Below are 23189 nucleotides of genomic sequence, written 5' to 3'. Positions count from 1 at the left end.
CGGCGCTATAAGGCCAATGCTGAGGGTCGAGAAGGGGAAATCCCTTTGTTTTCCGTCGGGTTAGGTTTTAATTACACAGCGTAACAGTGCCGGTCTTAGCAAATGACTTTTTGTCTGAAAGGAAAAAGAAAGCATAGAAATCCAAAATTCTCACTAGCATGAAGTAGGATACGGGGAAACATTGGGAATTTTTTTTTTTACGGGAAATGGGCATGTCCTTATAATGAAGTCAGTCTATATTTCATAAGACAACATTTGAATGTAAGTTGATATACAAGTTTCAGTAAAAATATAGAAAAAAAAATGTTTGAAACGGATACTCTATATTCTGACTTGTTAACTTCGTACGCAATCGGCCAATTTATTTTTTAAGAAATCGTCAAAAGCACTCGTATACTGTATACTCTTATACCGTGGGAAGTTCTGCAGAATAAGTGCCTGATGGAAAACGTTTCCGATTTGTTTTTAATTAAAAGTTGTTTCCACCCACAAAATAAGCTGTGTTCTTCCTCTACACCTGGTAAATAAAAACAGACGGAAATTTTGTTAAGATCGATTAATCGCACTCATGTATAAAGCTCTATAAGCTCGTGCTATTTAAAGTAGGGTATCAGTAAACTGTGAATCCGTTTTCTGTTGTTTTGTTGTTGGTGTTGTTGTTGTTGTTGTTGTTTTCTTTTTCTTTTTCTTTTTTAGAGCCTGAGAAAGTTTGTTAATCATCGCACACTATCGCACACTATTTACAGTCAAAAAACAACTTGACGAAAGATGGTTTACAATGATATAGGAAAAATAAATACAGATAGAAATTAACTAGCGGGTCAGCTTGAATCTTGATCTTCCCACGTGGTCTTAGAATACAGGAAAGGGAGGAAGCAAATTACAAAAGTGTTAATTTAGACCAAATTCGTCAAATTCGTCCAAAAGATAACACTTAGCTACCTTAGCTTCATCCCGGCTGTCATATAACGATACTGCTAACTGATTCATTCTCTTCGGGAAAGAGGCCTCCTAGTACGGCAAGTGTTCTCTCTATTGTGGGCAAAAGTTGATAAATGATGGCCACTGTAACATGACAATGATAATCATTCTTCCCGCCTATCGATAGATCATCGACGGTAGAGACGAGCTGCCGGCTTCAGTCGAGCGTGACGCAAGAGACGGAACGTTTATTGCTTGGGATTGATTCCACGCTCGATGGACTAGGAATAAAGAGGTCATCGCTTGTCCTGTTTGGTAGATAGTTGGTTGATTGCCTTTAGCCAATCATCTCCGTCTGTTTATATCTCCTGTCAAGTCACCTGTCTGTGACCAGTTGCCTTTTTGCTGACGAAGGGAACGCTGTTACTGGTAACGAGGCCAAGGTTTATTTGTGTACTCAACCGCTACTTAACTAGTTTTAGACCCAGTTTTATTGAGTGACTCACAGTCACGTGACGTTTGCTTTATGATGATGCATGCTTTCAGTTTCGATTTCGATTTTCGATAGACTTCCGCTCAGCTCCGAGTACTGTTTTTCAACTTGTACTTAATTCAATGTCTTCTCAGTCAGATGGCTCAGTCACTGATAGCTTTGCATTCTGAAACGGTGTTCGCAGAATGCCGGGCGTTTGTGTTTTTTTACGACATTCAGCTAAACCGATGGTCCGAAGTTGCGGAACCGAACATCTACTCCCGAATCCAGTTGCTTTGTAGTCGACCATCAGGAAGTACAGGAGTGTACAGACTATTAGGAAGGCTAGAAACTACAGGAATGGTAAGATCTATGGTGAACTGATTAATTGGGCACATAGTGTCTAGCTTAATCAGTCTGAATTTATTCCACATTGAATGAAGAGAATCGACCAACTGCCAAAAATATCAGAGCCTATGAATGGACTCTGTTATTCATGGTGTAGCTGCAACGTGCTCCTTCATGAGTTGTGTTGTTGGTTTACTCTTTTCGGAGCAACTACACAATACAGGGCCACTTTTAATTTGAAGGTGCATTTATTTAATGGCTCGTTTGGCTCGGCAGTGGATGAAAATCTAAAAATACGTTAAGTCCTAGGTCTATATATTTAGTGGCTCGTTTGGCTCTTGGTTGTTGAGCAACAACATAATACAGGGCCACTTTTGAGGGTACATTTATTTAGTGGCTCGTTTGGCTCTGCAGTGAATGAAAGAACGAGGAACAATCTATACACGCGTTAAATCCCAGGTCCATATATGTAGCGGCTCGTTTGGATTGGCAGTGAATGAGTACGTGTAGCCAGTTTTGTTCTGTTAACAAAGGAGCAATTGAGCCAAACGAGCTGGCTCGTTTGGTGGATGGTTAAAAGTGGCCCTGTAGTCTGTAGTTTGGCCCTTTTGGTTCATTGCTGTTGAGGGTAACTTTTTGATGAAACAAGCCTAAACTTGATAACGTCTTTCTCGTGAATTAGTACTTAGTAAGCATTTTAAGTAAGCATTTTTATCACACCCAATTCTCCTTGGTTTTCCTTGGAGGTTTTAAAAAGTGAGATTTCACTTTATGAAACAGTTTCTTTAACTCTTGGGATCCACTGTGCCTGGTTTTCCTAGGGGGTGGGGGATTTTAAGGTGGATGCAACCCATGGATAGCATTATCCAACCTTTGAACAAGGAGAGCAAGAATTTCACTGCATAGAACCAAATCACATACTGGGCTCCAAGTTGAACTGGTATGGGTAGTGTAGTGTAATAGTTGTTTTAAATGATAGCTATAGTGGTGACATTATTGGCCATTTTATACTTGAGACACACTATCCATCTGGATCTCTAGTACAAAGATGGGCACCAGAAATATTATGCATCAAGACGAATTGCGGTCGTTTTGCCAACGAGTCGTTTCGCCAACGACTCGTTCGCCAACGTCTTAGGTCGATTCACCAATGTCCTAAGTCGTTTCGCCAACGTCCTACCGGTCAATTCGCCAACGTCATATATCCAGTACTAATGAAAAAAAAAAGCTGCTTATTGATGTTTGGAATGCAATCCTGATCCTTGGGTGATCCTTGGGTCAAGAAATTTTAAGTCACTGCCAGTTTTGCTTGACTGTCTGCAGATCAATTTGCATGTTTCTGATAGTTTCACAAGCCGGCTCATGGGTGCTACATCGCGGTAATTTTCACGGTGAAAATTGACTGTTGAATACCAAAGTCCGATGGCTTCCAAAAGTTTGATGGCTTCCAATTCGCGGATAATGCATTACGATGTAAATTAACATTATATCTTTTCCTTCTTCAAAAGCAAACAGAGTTTGTTTTCATTTTCCAGCCTTATAATCGAGTTAGAAATGAGATGGAATGTCAAGTAAATAACAACAGCAATTTTATTACAGTATATAGTATCAAATATTTACAAGCACAAAAATCCTATGAAACCTATTTACAAAACCTGACTGAAACCTATATTTATCTGAAACCAATTAATTTATCCTATTTACAGAGAAGTTCTAGTTTGCACGAGCTGGTCCGTTAAGTCGAGAACAAGTCTTGAGTAGTTGGGCGGCAGTCTTTTCGTTGTTCACGTACTTTTCCCTGCAGCTTGCAAATAGCTTAGCCTGGATATTCCTAGTGACACTACGCTGAATTTGTTTAAGTTTATTGTCTGATACAAGTCTGATTGTCACGGCTGTAAGTTTTGCCTCCCTATCAAGCAACTCGATTAATAAATACAACGGCAAACTGCATTGTTCCCCCGCTCGGCGATTGAGTGCGTTATGCCAACCTTCAAGATCATTATTGGTCCGGATCGGCTTGGTTTTGTCAATACTGTCGTCGTAAATAATGAGGTGCTCTTGCATGGAAAATAACTCTAGGTAAGGGAATGAAATAAATGACAACACACAAGTGAAGGTAAACTTTTATTTAGACGTTGGCGAATTGACCGGTAGGACGTTGGAGAAGCCACTTAGGACGTTGGCGAATCGACCTAAGATGTTGGCGAACAAGACGTTGGCGAAACGACTCGTTGGCAAAACGACTGGATACCATCAAGACAACCATCTTAAACAATGTACTACGAAGGGTAGTTTGTCTGGAGGTTTTTAATGCTTCTTGTGCCTGTCTTTGAACTAGGGACCCGTAACCAGATAAACTCCAATTGTTTGCCCACGTTCGTCTAGACGAATAATGCGTCTCAAGTATAAAAACTGCCATTTTGTTATTGTATTACTATTTTAATTCATGTTAGCTCAAAGTAGGTAAGTTCTTTTAAGTTCAGGCATGGTAGATCTTGACTAACAATCTACATCTTGATTAACAGTCCTCAATCCATTTTGTTTTTATTACCTCTGAAGTGCTTTTTTGCCTGAGTAAACTATTATCTTGAGTTTTGCCTCAATTTGAACCATGTCGTACTTAATATACAGTACTGTGATCATCCTCAGTCATCATCATCATCATCATCATCATCAAACTTTTCAAATGTGTCAGTAACAGCTAGTCAAGGAGAAACACCCATATTCTAATTGGGGACACTTAAAATATATATAATTAAAAGCCTACTAAGAAGCTTCATGATATCTATCAATATTTAACTATTGTTCAGTTCCAGAAAATATCCATAGTCCCCCCACAGAAGGATTGGAAATATTTCCTGGGGGATGGGGGGTTCTGTAACACCAAAAAATTTAAAGAAATGTATGAAGCTCAATCAGAATTTCCAGAGGGGTGGGGGGACTTAGAAAAATTCCCTTCCGTGGGGGAGGTATGGAAATTTTCTTGAACTACACATTACAACTACTATTAAAATCTAGTTTTAAAAAACCTTAAAAACTAGTCAGAAAGATTTATCCGCATGTTATGAGGGGCAGAAAGAATGCAATTTGAGCAATTGCCATCATGTACCAACACATTTAAATCAAAAATTCATTTAGTTTGTGACATAATTCCTTTTGTTTGTCATTTGATTATTCTCTCAAACTTTGTTCAATCCTACTCGTCAGGTAGACCTGTATAGGCAAGTATAAGTATGTTAAATAATGTCTGTTTCATTTGAAATGGTTGGAGAAGTTAGAAATGGCTTTAACTTGTAGCATGAAACAACTATGGGTATTGCTACTCCATACAGGTGTTATGTTTGTCTATTGCAGGTTACGTTGTAGAATATTGTAAAGTTACATTTAACACTGTGCTGGCACCGTGTGACCCATTTATGCTGTGTACTGGTTAGACAAGGGTACTGTGAGAGTAAAGTGTCTAACTGAAGTCTGTATGTGCAAATGCACAAAATAAGCCAGACTTACCACAAGTTGACCTCATGAGTTTCTGGATAAAATAGTTAAGTTAGTAAAGTGAGCTGTGAGGTTTTAGGCCACGAAGCAGCGTTGTGAAGATTGTGAAACAGCCGAGCGAGCAACGAAGTCGTTTTGTCTGGCAGGTAATGAATAAACAAGATGAAGGACTTTTCTGAAAGTCTATAAATTCGTAAGACTGAGTTTCTGAGTTTCTTGATAGGGCATTAATTTAGGCATTGAGTTAAATCACGATGAAGTAATTGGCATGATGGTGCTAGCCCGGCTGCTCAAATAGTGCAAAGTTTTTTCTGGATTGTTTTATCTGCCCAACAAAAACAGTCTTGTGTAAAATAATCTTTTTTAGAGCAGCAGAAGCCAGCTGTTTCAATCAGATCTGTCGCAAACGTTTTTTGTGCATTGGCATGATATGCATGTTCAGATCTTGTATCTTCTCAATGTTTCTCACTCACAAAATGACTGATGTAACTTGTGAACATCTGTCCTTGATGATGAAACATAGTTTACAATAATTATAGTGTTGAGTTAACATTTGTGCTAAATTAATGTTGATTTAAGTGTTGGTCTGTTTATAAAGGGACAGTAACTCTAATTAATCCAGTAGTTTTGATGCTTTGGTCCAATTTTGACTTTTCATAATAATAATAACTGTATAATTCATTTGCATGGGCAGCCATAACATTCAGTTAAGGAACACTAAATACTGTATGCAAATCAAGATATTGTAGTTAAGTTGACTGTAAATGCAGTTCAGACATTTCTCCATTTCTTGGCCAAGTCCAAAGCTTCTTGGAGATGGCAATGGAAATGAGAGTCTGAAATAAAGTGAGATTGAACAATCTTGTTCAGTAGGTGATTTGATTTACAGAGTAGCTTTATTTCGTAAAGAAATATTTTGATATCGGAAGGGAGGTTATGGTTGAATGAGTTTTGAACATTAAATTAACATTTGAAATTTGAAACAAAGCAGTCTGTAATGATGCATAGCAAAGGCTTCTTGAGGGACTCGGGAATGCCAACAAACCAAATGTGTGGCAGCGATGCATGGATGTTGTACATAATGATTGCATTGCATTCAATAACATTTACAGAAAGTGCTTATTAATGTGTGGTGTTTTTGAGAAACGTTTCGGGAAAACCCCCCTCATCAGTCGCAAATGTTAAGCTTTAGATCAAAATAAACATTTTTTTGCACAGTTGTCTTCATCTAACGCTTAACATTTACAACTGATAAAGGGTTTTTTCCAAAACATCTCTTTAAAACACAGCACATAAGCACTTTTTGTAAATTCTTATCAAATGCAATTCAATTCAAAGTGCTGTGCACAGCAAAAATTTATTTCTATTCTTAATAAAGATTGCATGTTTGTTGTCAATGGAATTTTGCCTATGTTTCACTTTCAGGTAACGATAAGCATACAGTTATCTGACAGTATAGCATACTTGGTGACTAATGCCACCTGGCACCAAATCCGTGTGCAAGGTGGATTGATCTATGGCCTGCGTGTTAGCCCTGAATCTGATGGCATGAAATTCTCTGTCATTATCCAGAACACTGTGCGGTCTCTTCAAGGTAATCATCACTATTAAGAGTATTATTATTCCAAAGGTCAGTACACTGTGTTAAAGATGTTGTGACATTCCAGTACAGGTTTTTGATTGTTGGGTTACATTGACTGACAAATATTCAAGTGTCTATATGGCCAACAGGGTTTTATAGTTTTGATATGTCTATAATGTGTTAAAAGATATTCTAAAAAAAAAAATTGGATTCTGATGCTTTTTCACCTTTAAAATAAATAGTCAAGAGCTTTAAAGTTCCTGCTTCAGCTGTGCCCAATGAAGTTGACCACTAGTCAGTGCACAAAAATGTTTTCTTTCCTGAATGGGTCATGACGCCATGTCAGGAAGTGCCAAATCCTGCTAGTTTATGTCACTGTTGTTTTAGTAATGGTGAAGTTTTGAACAGCTTTTAGCAAAAACAAACAGAAGTTGGTGAAGTACTGATGTCATCAAGCAAGCCAAATAAAAACACAAAGCTTTGACGCATTCCTGAAGTGATGTCATGCATCACCGATCTTTCATTATGCCGTCAACTTTAGAAGCTTGGTTTTAGGTCAAAGCTCGGTTTAATTAAGGTCAAAAATTTAAGCATGAGAATCAATTGAAAATGTTTCTTTAAGAGAACTTTTTAACATGTTATAGAGATACCAAAAGCTCAAAAATACCCTGTTGGCCATTTAGGCACTTGAAGCAGTATGGCTAACTGTTTAGAGCACTCTGACAGTGTACTACCAAATGTTTGTACCTAATGGCATTTCTTTGGTACATGCTCTGACAGCACATCAGGTGAGTTTGGTTGAGCCATGGTTAATATTTAGGCAAGATACATTGAGCCAAACCACAGAAAGTTAATGTTTTGAAGTTTGAAGGCTTTTTCTGTTGTTTTGATTCAGCAAACAGCTATCTTCTGCAAATATTGCTATGATTTAGTATTTAGTTAATCGCCCATAGACTAACCTGTTCTGTCCTTCTTTAGGTACCAGGAACCTACCGCAAAACCATGTGGGAAATTGGGGTGCGGCCCCAGAGGCCCCACCAACAGGTCAAGCATCTGCATCTCCCGTTGGAACACCAAGAACCTCTGATCCTCCATCTCAAGATGGAGGAAGTGCACAGAGAAGGAGAGAGTATGATTCAAAGATTGGTAAGTGCATGTACCCAGTAGGGGTGGACTGATGGCCACCAGAGCGCTCTGGTGGCCAGAAGGGCTACCAAGTGGAGCACCATACTCATAGGAACCCCTGAATTGCTTTTCTCACATAGTCATCATGGCAAGTGGTTTAAACTACTCTTGGGCTCATACGCATGATGACGATGATGCCGCTGCTGTCGCACAACATGGCAGCCTTACTCCAGCTGCAGTGTACATGTAATAGATTGGCTGAGACATGCAAGTTTGGTTTACAATGTACAACTTTGATATTGGAAATCAATGTTATTGTCAATTTACATCTGTCAAAACGTCTTATCTGCTGACCAGTAGCACATGGCAATATCACAGGCTCAAGTTTAGAGCTCATCGAGATCACTTTTTTTTTTAAGTTGACTACTGCCCAGGTACTGGTTTAGGTCAGATTGCAGGCTCAAGCCACGTTAACTTATTGTTATCAGGGTTGGATTGTTTGGAAGCTGATTAACACTAAACTGGGATTAAAAGTTTACTGAAATAAAAATTCTTGTATAAAAATGTTTTTTCTGATCACTACTTATGTTTTGTGTTGTTTGAGATTCTTCAAACTCAAAACAGAAGGGCAAACAATATTATAAACAGAAAACCTCACCGCAAAGTTACCAAACTCAAATCAAAATTCTCACTTATCCTGGGTTAGCTTAATCAGACTTTGAACAACCCAGCCCAGAAGCTCCACTCTTAGGCTTGGCTGAACTATATGTTATGTATAAAGTGTGTGTGGTGGGTGGGTAGAGGAGGGGGGGGCGTTAAAAATTGGCTAGACTGCAGGTTTGCTGGTTGTCTTTGAAGAGTGGATAGTGCTGTTGGTGTGGTGTGGTACTTTCTTCAGCTAATGAAAGGAGAGCAATTGTATTTATCATTCTCTTCAAGTGGGCAGAGTTGGGTTGATGAGATGTACTTTCAACTGCCTTTTTCATGGTCCTAAATGGAAGGAGAGGGAGAAGAAGGGGTAGTTTTGGAACTCATGTTTAGAAGAGATGAAGGGATACACTGGAGAGGCAAAATACGTGTATGTGTACCGTTAAATCTGTACTGCTAACGCCAGGATTTTAACCTTGATTGACTGATATTTGTACGAACCTGTTTTAGATGCTATTTGCTTAACTCTGAGTGAAGCCATAAGGACCGGGAATCAAGAAGGAGCCGCTGAACTTGTAAAGCAAGTGACAGTTCAGAAGCTTTCTCTCAGTATTAAACTCAAGAACCCAGTCTTTGTGACAATGGACTCTGGACTTGACTCAATTAAGTAAGAAAGCATCTGGTTATTGTTGTTATTATGAACGGGGAAGTTCATCATCATTTTGACCTTTGTTCCATCCTAGATAATTTATTTCATCTGAATTGTTTTCTCTGTAATTCCAGAGATTAAGACGAAATCTGGTAGGAAATCAAGCAGTTTTAGTTTTAAGTGGATAAAAATCTTGTACCAGAACAATCCATTTTACAGTTTCTAAAAGCTTAAGATATAAATGATTGCCTGAAATAACACCAAATACAATTTCCCGTGGAAACATGAAAAAATATATTTCAAAGTTCAGAGAAATTGTGCAAACACAGGTAAAATTTCATCATCAGTGTCATTTCACCAGTACTTTCAAGTGTTTTACATGAAATTCAAAATTTATGTTCGACATTTAGTGTCGCTAGAAATGATTTCTTTTCAGAAGATATTTGAAACAGTCGCACAGAAGTTTGCAATATGATACAAATGATCTTGGTATAAAGTTTTTGTCCACTTGTTAGTCGAACTTCTGGTGGATTCCTTCTTAAATCAATATGACCACATAAAATTTAGTGGTCTAGCTTGCCACTGTTCTCCTTATTCCTCTGTAGTTAGAGCGTATGCCTGGTGTGGATTAGATCATGTGATTGTTTCCTGAAGTTTTTTCATTTTTTTTTTTCATTGTCCCATGTGCATGGCAAGTGAATTTATATGTTCACCTTTTTCTTAAGTGAGAAGATCATGAACTACATGCATGTAACGAGAAATTGTTATGAATTTTGTTTCTACTTACACTTATCCACTGGCTTCTGAGTTTCTTGTCAGTTCTCGCCTTGCTCAGAGGATATTTCCCAGGTTATCCGGTTTTCTCCCTCCACTAAAACCAACGCTTCTAAATTCCTTAGAGGCCTTAGAGACTCCAGGGGGAAAATGTAGCATCGAACTGGCCTCTAGGGAGTCGCGAAACGTGTCTCGCGAGACGAGAGTCGCGTCTCTCGAACAAGACGAGAAACGTGTCTCATTGGGTGTCAACCGGTGTTTCACGGTTTTGAGTAACTTTTACAAGAGAGCTTAAGCAGTGACAACGGCGACGGCTGAAAAAAAAAAAGAATTTATATTTTACCTATGAATTTCGCAATTATCTAGAACTGTTCTGTACACCAAGCTTTCTAAAACCTTGCTCAAGCTAAAGATGTAACGCCAGCGATCAATTCCAGATGAAACGACGAAACATTAGCCGTCGTACGTTCTTCAAAATACGCAAAACTTGGCCATTTCACGTTGTTATTTTGCAGAGGACGTCACGAAATGTACATAGAGGATGTTACACGGTGGCGAGAAGATATGAATTTTATGTTCGAGTGGCAAGAACAATATCTTACGAGTGAGCGCAGCGAAAGAGTGAGATAATGTTCTTGCCAAGAGAGCATAAAATTCATATCTTCGAGCTAACGTGTAATGTTCTTTTAATTATATAGACATACTGATGACGGCGTTTTTGACGATTTTTCGAAGATTTCCTACCACTTTCCGAAGATTTCCGAAGATTTTCCAAAACTTGTTCGAAGGTCACACGAACGTTGGCGAACATTTTCCGAAGATTTCCGAAGATTACCGTAGATTGCCGAAGACTTCCGAGGAAGACCCGAAGATGTTTCGATGACACACCAACGAATTTAAGTACAGTTTAAGAGACAAACTTGATATCAGTGAAATCATCGATATCTTCACTAGTGAGGATGTGGAAAATACGCCGCTCGAGTCCCGGATGTGGTTTCGTATGAAATTTACGAGTGGTGTATTTTCCAGTAAAACACTCGCGTCTATATAATAAAAAGACTTATAACCCACGTGCATAGCAATTGTTTTTCTCATTAAACCTTTTGTTTGGCGACATTTTCGTTGCCGTTGCCGTTGCTCGTGTAGATAAAAGTATTAAAAACGGACCCTCACGGTGCTCTTTGTTTTGTAGTATACGAGTAGTGGTTGAAGATAAAGAATCTTCTGGAGGTGCATTCAGTATGAAAGTCTCACCAACAGCTACAATAGAGAGACTGCAACAGGAGGTAATATGTCAGGAAATCCCTATTCTCTCACAATGGACCTTTTTGACATCTTGCGTTATCAACAATTTTTCGTATTTTTCTTTCAAACAAAAACACACCTCCATGGATAAATAATCATGCCGATTTCTGTAAATATGCGTAGTTTACTGAAAATTTCTTACAAACTCATGAAAATATGGGACCCCAAACGTGCCAGTCTTTAGACAGAAATGTATGCCTTGGGGCAAGCGTTTTCCCTGATAATAATTGGAAAATGTAAGTCCCGTATTTCCATGACTTTGCAACGGATTCTTTTAAAACTTAGCATAGTTACTAAATTCGGCATGATAACTCGAGTGTTGAGGGAATTTTTTGTTTGAATGAAGAAGATTGGAAAAGTGTCAAAAAAGGTCAAAAAGGTCCATTAATGCTCAACAGCAAAATGTAATCGATAGTAAAATACTCTTTTTGGAATTCATCAGACGGAGCTTCTAGGCGAGAAAAAGATTTTTTTGAAAAAAAAAAAAGTTTTCTAATCTTTTGAAAGCCAATTATTCGTTAACATGCTTTGATTTCTCGCCCAATCAAGTTATGTCCAAAATTTCATAACGAAATGAAAGCATCGCATTGTAACAGTTTTATAAGTCATCCTCGGGGTGACGAATCTTGAAATATGAATCTGCCTTCATTCGTTCAAGGAATTACCCCTTCAAGTACCAAGCGTTACAGCGCAGTAGGCGATATCTTGACCATTGTTAATTCTGGACGGTACAACCGATCACTGACCTCCTAACCAAGCTAATTGCATGCCTTCTTTAGGTGTTTGACAGATATGGCTTCCCAGTCCAAGTGCAGAAGTGGATTGTGGGCAAAAAAATACCCAGGTCCCAGGATACCTTGCAAGATTTAAATGTGAGACAGTCTGGGCACACTGTGTTCTTGTATCTCTTATCTGGTAAAACGGTTGGATTGCGAAAGTCCGATGCGGAACGACTTGGACGCGGGAATTCCGCATCCTCGTCCGTGCCCACAAGCTTACCAGTGAGCGCTGCAAGTAGCGCCGCGGCTTCGACCCAGATGAGACGCGCCACGAGTACTCCCTCCCTGCCAGTCCAAGGAGAGCGTTCCACACTGTCCGGTAGCAGGACGGAGCCATTACCAACGGTGCGCCACAGTCCACCCATTCCACTCCAAAACCCGGAACCTGCCACCATGCCTGTCACCGTGCCTGCCGCCATGACTATAGACCAGGTACGCAACATGTTAAGTCAACATTATGGCAGTCAGGGGGATGCGGCCAATCATTCCGACCGTCCTCAAGAGGAGGCGTTTGTGAACAATTTAGAAATCGCTCAACAGCCGACTGAGGAGGACGGGCATCCTTTGGGATGGACTTGTCCCACGTGCACGTTCATTAATCAGCCAACAAGACCCGGCTGTGAAATGTGTAGTTCGGACAGGCCGTCTGATTATGTTGTACCTGATGGAACAAGGTTGGACGAGAGAGAAAGGAGTAGGATTGCTGCCGAGGAGAGATCAGAGGCGCTTTTTCAGCAGGTATGTACTCTTCGCACGAAACCTTCGCTGAGTTCATCCATTGCTTCGCATTTCTCTTTGCTTTAGTACATGTACTTACGTTTGTAGATTTGGCTTATTCCACTAAAGAAACTAACGCCTGCCTTCGTGATTAAGCTTTGAGCTTTGAAGGTTTTAAAAATTAGTTTTTAAAAATAATGTTAATAAATGTAGCGCTTTTACGTAGCAGATGTGGATAGAGTAAAAGAACAGTAAGGCATTTAGTATTTCTTTCAGTTTGACCTTTTAGTTTAAACCACTCTGAATCCCACAGAGGCGAAAGCTCTGTTCCTCGTACTCATTCATCTACTCGTGCCACGATGTGAAGACACCTTATTTCAAAACATTCAGCGATGTATATTTTACAAATGGCATAAGCCCCGTTCACTGGCGTATTATCTGCTCTATGTCATCAGTTCGGGCTCATTTTTTTTCCTTTTATTTTATTTATTTAAATATTTATTTGTTTGTTTATTTATTTATTTATTTATTTGTTTGTTTATTTATTTATTTATTTATTTGGCCTTTAGACTTAAAATACACACTGTAAATCGATATATTCATTGTCATCGATATACCATATTGTACGAAGTGAACGCGATTTGAAGGGAAATTACTTCCCGAATGATAAACAAAATTGACGCGAAAGAGGTGCTAAAATTTTAAAATAATGGAAATAAACGCCACGTATTACTCAAAGGAACATTTTTTTTAAGAGAAGAGGAAAAAGTAATGTTAAGTGTGAAAATCCGGAATTCAAACAATGTTCGTAGACTATAAATTACCCGTAAACGAAGGGGTTAAGCGAAGTCATCTGGCCTCGTCGAACGTTCTTCACAGTGTCCATGATGGGGGCGGAATTGCACCCTGATAAAATAAAATAAAACAAAATAGAGTAAAAATTAGTTAATTAAATAAATAAATAAATGAATAAATAAATAAATAAATAAATAAATAAATAAATAAATAAATAAATAAATAAAGCGGCGGAATTGCACCCTAACAAAATAAACATAAATAAATGAAGTGGCGGAATTGCATCCTGATGAAATAAATGAATCAATCAATAAATCAATAAATGTTTTTTCCTTTTTCCCCTCCAACCCATTTATGCAATTCTTTCATGAGCTTAGCATGGCACACGTCGAGAACTTGGGGCGAAAATGGAGGAAATTAAGGGCGCAGAAAGTAACGCTCCGCTGAATCACTGACGCTGAAATTAACGTCAACAAAAATTATTACAACTTATTATAAGGCTTGTGTTTGTAGCCGATAGAACGCGCGCTCTGATTTGCCCATTGCAGGGCATTATTCTCCCGTACTGCCCACGGGCCGATTACGGGCCCCCAAAACCAAACCAAAAAGCCATACAATAAACAACTTATTAACCTCGAACGTTCAGTCTTGACGGGAAAGTCTCAAACCTCGGCCTTGCCGTTTTGACCTCGCTATCGCTCGGTCAATAAGGCCTCGGTTTGAGATTTTCCCGTAAAGACCTCACTCTCGGTTAATAAGTAGTTATTAATGTACGGCTAATCTTTACAATTCGCGTTAATTTCATGAAGCGTTAAGATAATCCATTTCAAATCTTTACTGTCACGTAATGACTACCACCTCCCTGTGTTTGAATGTTTTATCACACTCTACGTATGCAGGTTGTTGAGTGTCTTCCAGTTCCATCGATATAGTAGGAGTAGTGACTGAGACAGTAGTTTTACCTTCAGTTGATATTTTTGTACGTCAGTAGGTCGGAGAGGTTTAGGGTGTGGGTTAGGCAAGAAGGATTGATCAGTGTGAATTGTGACTTTGTGCTATGGATCTGATCGGCGATCTAAAGCCATCGGCCCCTCATAATTATCGCAAATAAACTGTGGAAATAAAATAGTCAAAAAGGCAAGAACTGGAATCGTTTGCTGTTTGCAAGGTCTATAAAAGCGCCCGTCAAGCTAAACCAAAAAAACAAACGTTGTACTCAAAAGTATCTTGACTTGCATTACACTACACGATCTTGGCCCGAATTTCCACAAAATCTGGAACTGTGCCTCTAGAAATGTAAAAAACTGACCTTTTGATTGGCACATGAATGGAATGCTACTGAAGTTTGCCTAAAACACAGAATATGTTTGCGCAAAAGTTTCAGGGAGTGAGCTTTTCAAGGATCTTCGTACGTGGTCACTTTGATTCCGTAACCTTGCCATTGCGTCTTGTTCTCTTAGCTACGAATGTTGTGTCCCTCTGCACGTGTCGCTTGCCCTCTTTTAATGCTGTTCTTTTTTTTTTTTCGCCTCAGATGTTTTGTTTGGCAATGTTTCTAATCTTGTTTTCCGCCTTTTCCTTAGGGTGAGGAAAGGCTACTGAGCACCGAATTGCAACGATTTCTCCTGGCCGAAAATGACGATTGAAGGCGAAACACCTAACCAACGTTTAAACTACCATACGCTCCAGTTCTTGCCTTGATGAAACCAATAAGGGGTTCAGAAAGGACTTCGGCTGTGCCTTGACGTAGTTGCATAATTAAATTAAGCTTCGTTTAACCCAGACTTGAAGTAGGTTTCCCAAGTAGAGTCTAAGCTTTGATGTACTCTCTGCGAGTATTTTAAGGGTACTTCATTTAAGCTCTTTACCGATTGTTCGTCGTAGCTTGCAGTTCGTTTCCTTCTGTTAGGTTGGTCTCGTTATCTGCCTTTTTCACAGTGGCCCGTGGGTTAAATGTCCACGAAGCACAGGGTTATTTCTAGACAGATAGTTTGTGATTAAGGAGGTTTTTGTCGCAAATGAACTCTTCATTTGGCCCATTGCAAATGTAAATATCAAATATATATCATTTTAATTTCTTTTTATTGAGATATGTGAAATAATATACGAACAACTTAGCTGAAGCAATTAACTTTTATTGTCGCTCTTTATGGTAGCAGTAGCTGACGACCGGGAGAAACTGGGAATAAGCATAAGAGCACTATTATGACTGTTTGTAGGGGAATCTTAGTTGTGGCGTAAACCTTAGCACTTCAGTCCGAACGTGCTTCATGTACAGAGATTTAAACTGTAGTTTAATAAAGGAATGGCACGATTAGCTGTCCATAGAAATTTGGGTCCAATGTCTTAAATGCTCTTTGTGTGAAGCGAGTTGAAAAAGCGAAACGTTTGACCGATTTCTAAGTTTCACCAGCTCTTCAAATGTTTCGAATTTACATGTGGCGTAGTGGATTTTCTGCTTATGAGGCAAAAGGTAAACAGTGACGCTAGTAAATACTCGCACTAAATTAGTTCTTATGTTTTAAAAGAAAAAGATGCCTGGCAACTCAGTCCACTGAGTGAATTCTGTACCAAGTCCCACAAGAGACTTGCACTGAAGAAAGAGCCTAGTTACTGTACATCACGAGGACGTGGTCCATAAGCAATTGCAACAAACGTCCGTCCCAGTGATGGGATTTAGATCTTCATTAATAGCTAAGCTGTATGCTGCGAGGTCAAGGAGTAGCTGAACACTACAATAAGTAGAGCTTCCACAGGATCTGCGATAACGGCGCAATAGCCACGTTCCCACTGCCGAGTGTCTCTTCCTCTCGTCCTCAACAGCGAGAAAGAGCGGGAAAAAGAGAGGCCCTGGGAACGAGGTTACAGGCACATGCAATTTTTTTTCACTAAAAGCTGCTTTCGAAATTGATCTTAACGATGGCTGGAGAAAAGTCCAACGGTCGTAGCAATCATATGGAAACTTACTATCCAGCGGTTGTAGCCATCTTTGCTACAACGGTTGATGGGATAGGATCTAGTTGTATCTTAACGATGGTAGCGGTCATATGGCGGAAACCGCTGATCGAAAGGATCGCTCAACTTTTTCTGTAGTGATCGTAACGATCATATAGAACCAGCAGCCTTGAAGCGGTGCTTAGAGAAGGTTAACACCGTACTTGAGCTGGTTCGGAAAGTAAATAGAGGCTGAATGTAGCGACTTTAAGTGTAACTTTCCCCTCATTTGACTGTTGATTTCCCAACCGTTAGTTATTTCTTCGTTTGTCATTTAATATTTTCAATGCTCTAATTTTTACTTTGATAATGCCGCGTTCTCCAAAACGCGCAGAACTTAGTCATTTCACGGTGCTGTTGTTCAGAGGACGGCGAAGAAATGTACAAAGATTTTAAACCCACGTGCATAGCTATTCTACTTATTTAACCTTTTATTTAGTGGCGTTCGCGTTGCCGTCGTGGTTTGCTTAAGTTTTTGAGTACATTAAGAACAAACGAGAGAGAAACCTGGTGTATGATCTGGAAGTTGTAATTTAACGAGAATCTCTTACAATTATACGTTATCACAATTGGAGTTTTGTTGTCTTTGATGAAGGCTGAGCGGATGAGACAACAGGAAGAGGAGGTTGCTAGGGAACGAAACTTTGTCACTCTTCTCCAGACCGCCCAACAAAGCCTCATTCCCAACCAGGAAGAGTTTGACTGTGGCATTTGCTTTGTTCCAGTGGAGCCTGGAGATGGAGTGATACTCAGGGAATGTCTACACAGGTTCTGCAGGTCAGCGATCAAGAGTTTTTTTAATGTAACGCTTGTTAATACACCTTTACAAGGCAGTCAGAGTTTGTCACTCTATGACCTACAGGAAATGATTGGGTAGAATGGAGTGTATGTAATACTGTGTATCACAAAAGAGGAAGCTTGCTGGCCTTAAGACAGTGAAGAAACAACGAGCGCAAAAACCGTTCCGTTGATGTTGTTTTGTTTCCCTTGCTTTGTTTCCACCATTTGCGTATTTTGTTGCTCTCCCAAGAGCCACACACACAATTCTCTGATTTCCTGTAAGGATTTGACTGACGTTCAAAACGCTAGCGCCTTCAATCTAATGGAGCATTCAATTGCCTTTTTCCAGTTCAAAGTTTAGCTGGGAGTTTACAGACCAGCAGTGTGGACTGGTTGCTGTTTTTGTTATGGTTTTTAATTGTTGTTGTTGCAGTTGTTAATTGTCGTTGTCTTTGTTGCTGTTGCTGTAGAGGCAAGCAATGAACCCTGTCTATTTTCCTCTTGTATTCTCCTGTAGGGATTGTCTTACTGAGCACATTCGCCTGGCAACAGATCCTGAAGTCCAGTGTCCTCATCAGGAAGATGATTACGCCTGTCACGCAACTATCACCGGCCAAGAAATTCAAGCGGTGAGTACACTGTAACTTGAAATTTCGAACAAAAGGCTATTTACAGCTGTAAGCGGGCGATGTGGTTACGCAACTTTTCACCCCTAAAAACTTCTTAGAGCTTTTCAAGTTGATCAAGCATCCTTTATTATTCTGAGGAATTGCTTCTTTCAAAACAGTTACAGTTTGACAGATGCCATCTAAACTGAGCTTGTTGCTTTTGAGTAAATTTGGTAGTTTTTAGTTTTGGTAGTATCGAATGTGCATAATTAAGGGTGTGAAAACTACAAATTTGAAAGTAACCCACTCTGGAAGCAAAATATCGTATTTAACTCACATTTTCCCAGACAGGATGTTATAAAGTGTATTTACCTATCGAAGTCTTAAATAGCCCCCAGCTTGAATCTCCCTGACTGTAGCGCTGCAGGCGCAGATCTAGGATAAATGGTGACTGATTTTCGAAAGAACGAGTGCCTTCTAGAGGGATCCAGGGTCATGCTCCCTTAAGAAATGTTCTGAATTTTTTTTTCTCCCTAAAGTAACCTTTTTTGGTTTCTAAGTAATTCTGAATTCGTGGAAACCGGTGTGGACCCGCGCCTGCGCTGCATATACGATTTTCCTTTGTTGATTAGGCTATCCCCTTTCTTTTCTCTGTTTAGCGTCGTCCGACCGACCTAGATTTTAACGTTTTCCAAAAATAATAAAAAAAAAAAGGTTACGCAGAAGGCAATGAAGGCAATGAAGGCAATGACACATTATTTTAAATAATTGTCACTTTAATCTGAAACATAAGCAATTTTCTGCCTTACAGATTTTTAGTTTTTTTCCCTGTTCTCGTTTGATTTTAACAACGACGTCGATTTTTCCTTCCTCCATTGCCGCCATGTTGGCTTTGTAACCACACCTTGTTGTTTCCAGGCTCCACGGATAATATGCTGAGGTACCGGGCATCCTAGCTCCAGACTCCTTTTCCAATTTTATTTTTCCCCTTTCCGACCGACCGACCGACCGACCCAAAATCAGAAAACGCGTTCGACAATAAACGAAGAAAAGGGGGGGATGGCCTTACTGCAATAAATGTACACATATGATGTTACAATTCCATGGGGGGAGGTCATCTGTCAATGAGAATCTTGTCATAATTGAAAAGACAAGGTTCTCTTCTTAAGGACCATATATAGTGTTCCGTACTTCTCTTTCTCTTTACTTGTTTAACTGCAAAAGCTGTCAGGGTAACTGAACTCCTCAAAACAGCAGCTAAAAAAAAAAAAATTTAAAGGGTTGAATGTCAGAATGTATTAGAAAATGTCGCTATTTCCGCGCGGAAAAAAAAAAACAAAACGTTTCTTGACGCCGACCTGAAACCTTTTCAGTGATGTCAAAAAGTTAGTGAATTGTAGTACAGTAGAGAAAGATACTTCTTCAAAAAGTTTCAAACTCTTTTTTTTTTTTTCAGCTATTGTCTCCTCAAGATTTCGACAAGTTCTTGAACCGAAGCCTCGCCACGGCGGAAAGTCAAGCTGCGAACAGCTTTCATTGTAAAACTCCAAACTGTCAGGGGTGGTGTGTGTACGAGGACAATGTCAACACTTTCTACTGTCCTGTGTGTAAACAACCGAACTGTTTGACATGTAAAGCTATCCATGCCGACATGAACTGCAAAGAGTATCAAGATGATCTCAAAAGAAGAGCACAAAATGACGAGGCAGCGAGGCAAACACAACAGTTTCTTGAGGTAAACAACAAACAGAAAGGGATTGTAGAGTGGCGTGGAGGCGTGGTGGCCTCATAGTGTGTGCGTTAGTCTGCGGATCGAGCGGTCCGGTTTCGAGCCCTGGCCGGGGACATTGTGTTGGGTTCTTGGGCAAGACACTTTACTCTTACAGTGCCTCTCTCTACCCAGGTGTACAAATGGGTACCGGCGAATTTAATGCTGGGGGTAAGCCTGCGATGGACTAGCATCTCATTCAGGGGGAAGTAGAAATGCTCCTAGTCGTTTCATGCTACAGAAACCGGAGATAAGTGCCGGCCTGATGCGCCATTTGGTTCGTATGCAGACTTTGCCTTTACTGTAGAGTGGCGGGAGATTTGCTTTAACGAATCGTGCTTGCAACGGTTAATAAACGTCAAATGATAGAAAAAACAATATCACAAACTTTCCAACCTCGGGTAATTTCCTTTTTTGACAATGTCACGTCATAGAGGAGCTAGGTATAAGGGGGGATCATTGTACTTTTTAGGGGTGTTGAGCAATTTTTCTGAGGGATGATTTTTTCAGGATTAGGTCGTACAACAATATAGTTTTCGATTTGCACGTCTTTTGCGTGGCTCGCTTACGCGAATGTTTTTCGTCTCTTCGTCTCGACCAGGATTTTTTTTTGTTAATTACCCAATCGCCCTCCCAGTCGAAAATTGTCTATCCCTAAACAAAGTGAGATGGTCGAAAAGAAAAAAGTCACGTTGCCTCTTTTGACTCCCTGACAAGAATTTATTCCCGACTGTGGATACGTGAACTGACCAGTAACAACGATTGTCAGCAGAAATCTTCTGACAATTTGCGACATTGTTTTCCAGGGCATGGTGAGAGGAGGAGAGGCAATGCACTGTCCACAGTGTGAGATCATTCTACTCAAGAAAGACGGCTGTGATTGGATGAAGTGTAGCATGTGTAGAACAGAGATTTGTTGGGCCACCAGAGGTCCCAGATGGGGACCTGCAGTAAGTCACCTGTCCACTTCTTCCCTATAAATATTTAAGTAATAAATAAAACACGAAAAACAAGAGAGACCGTGTGTTATCACATCTCCAAACACCTAGTTAAGAGTTCGAAATATGACGCGCAGCGGAGTGTATTAATTTGACGCACTTCGAGGTGCTTGGAAATGCGATAAACCCCGTCTTAAGTGTTTGATATATCCTCTCGATCCAAACTAAAAGTAAGGAAAAACGGAGAAATAAAGTCGTAAAAATGTCTGCTGATTAGGGTCAGATTTCCAAACACCTTCACGGTCATGATATCCTTTGTTTAAACGTGATGAACTATTAAATTAATGAGTTCTAAGAATAAGATAGGACGGCGTACGAAAAGTACTAGGGACCTTAAGCACCGACGACGACGAGCCCAGAGGACGACGACCGGAAGTAAAATTTCCCCTTACCGCGCTACTGCGCATGCTAGACTCGTCGTCCACGTAAAGCTTAGGACGTCAAAACGTCAGGTTTGCCGTCCTGAGCGAACGTGAGTAAGTATTAATCTATTAACGCTGTGTTTCAGGCAGAGAATGTATATCAAACTATTGAAATGAAAGTTGGTTATTTATTTAATCTCTTAGCTTTGTATCAACTAGATTTTACGGCGAGTTTGGTATAAAAATCGTTGGTAATAACCTTATTTTGTCGGCGATTTGTCCGTTGTTGAATTTGCTTGTCAGCGAAACTACGAAGTTAAATGAATTCAGAAATTGAAAAATGACTCTGTATTTCGTTTCTTCTGGTTCCTATCTACATGTAGGCTTTCGCTTATGTTTTTAGGATAGAATTTTATACCGTGAAGGTCGTTTTAGATTATATCGGGCGAAAATTCGGCATCATTCATCTCTTCAAGTGAAAACCTGTTATGTTCTTCGTATGAGAAATCGGGATTTTTCGACATCAATTCCTCACGTAGGACTGAAAATGTGTTGTCATCGATACTACCGTTTTCGTAGCTCAAGAGAAACAGGTCTTGGAGCTCGCGAAAGGAAGACATGACAAAATTTTTCGATGGTTTTAGGTCCATGTTTACAAGAACTCAGCTCTGTTTACATGTACTCGCACTTGGTTTTCACGCCGTGAACGACGTCCTCGACCCAGTCTTACAACAATTTTACTCGTCGTCGTCGTCCCATTCGTCGTCGGTGCTTAAGGTCCCTACTATTAACTCGATTGACCAACGTCGCTAACACACATGCTGTTGTTGGACGAGGAATTTGAGTAAAATAGCGAGATATTAAAGCCTATCGAAGTTAATTATTTACACCGTTCCTCAGTTAATCCGTCGTTGTGTACCTCTCGCTTGATGCTCTTTCATTGTAGATTAACCACTATAAATTATTTTTCTGTTGAAAGAAAGTGTCCATCTTGAGGGTTTACGTGCATTTAGACAGGGATTTGATAGTTTTCTTGTTATTTTCAGGGTACTGGAGACATCTCAGGGGGGTGCAGGTGCCGCGTTGGAGGCAAAAGGTGCCATCCAAGATGTAAAAACTGTCACTAGTAAGGAGAGCTCCATACAACGAGAAATTAGGGATAATGGCCGGACCCGGCACTTGAGACAGAGGAAGGCACGGTTTTTAAACCAGTGATAAACAGAAGTTATAATCACTTGAAACTAGAGATGAATGTATGATGTAATGAGGGTATTTACTTTAAGTGTTCAGAGGACTTATTGTGTGACGAAAAAAAAATGTGCCCATTTGCAAGTTATATCATATTTTTCAGGTTAACTATTTCATTTGATCAATACTCGTTTGTTACTTTTTGCAGTGCTTAGTTTTCAGCAGGGAATACCATTAGGGTTTTAAAGAGAAGTTGCCTTTACAATAAAAACTCTTTCTCGGCTTGGCTTTGCAAAGATTTCAGAAGCTGCAGACACGCTCGTTAATGATAGCCTTTGAGGGAAAGTCATACCCTGCCAGAGCACATGCGGTGCAAGGTCTGATCCGTAGACTGGATCAAAAAAGACGTTCTTATCGTTACACTAACAAAAAGATAAATTTATTCCATATTTAGCAAGGCTGGACTTAGCCGAGTAATCATCCTTAGCTTCTTGCACCGCAGCTCCCCAAGGCCAAAGGGGCACAAGAGTGGAGCACCAGACCTCTGGTAAGCCCACCGAGCTCCGAAAACCTAATTGGTTTCTCCGTGCATAAGACCGTACGGGTGGGCGGTTTGAGTACATTATAACATCCCGGACTCGAGGCGACTTTCGAGACTTGAGAAATTTTTGTCTCCCGGTGTAGGAATAATTTGATTTCTTCGTTTGAAATAGTTCTACGTTTGCATTTTGCTTCTACTTTCCAATTTTTTTTTTTTAATGTTTTGGGCTCTAATTAACCAGAATAGAAACGCTTCGAGTCTGGTTAAAAATAATAAATAATCCCAACAAATTATAGACAATAAAATTGATAAAAGAGCAGTGACACTCCGCTTCTCTGCC

At 39.8% G+C, this 23189-nt stretch overlaps 1 protein-coding gene across 1 annotated transcript; it reads left to right on the top strand.

Annotated features, from left to right (window-relative positions):
- The first annotated feature begins 1456 nt into the window (after positions 1-1456).
- On the top strand, positions 1457-22592 carry LOC145465392 (ranBP-type and C3HC4-type zinc finger-containing protein 1-like). Its single transcript, XM_081449173.1, has 11 exons — positions 1457-1756; positions 6662-6830; positions 7797-7964; positions 9102-9258; positions 11207-11300; positions 12099-12836; positions 17200-17381; positions 17902-18013; positions 19449-19727; positions 20567-20710; positions 22167-22592. Exons 1-11 carry the CDS (start codon positions 1553-1555, stop codon positions 22245-22247), a joined length of 2328 nt encoding a protein of 775 aa, XP_081305299.1. The 5' UTR covers positions 1457-1552; the 3' UTR covers positions 22248-22592.
- Positions 22593-23189: the final 597 nt, after the last annotated feature.

This window comes from Orbicella franksi, chromosome 13 (genome assembly GCF_964199315.1).
Source record: "Orbicella franksi chromosome 13, jaOrbFran1.1, whole genome shotgun sequence".
Taxonomy (NCBI): domain Eukaryota; kingdom Metazoa; phylum Cnidaria; class Anthozoa; order Scleractinia; family Merulinidae; genus Orbicella; species Orbicella franksi.
Note: the sequence above shows the minus strand (reverse complement) of the source record. Positions and strands in the feature narration are given on the sequence as shown.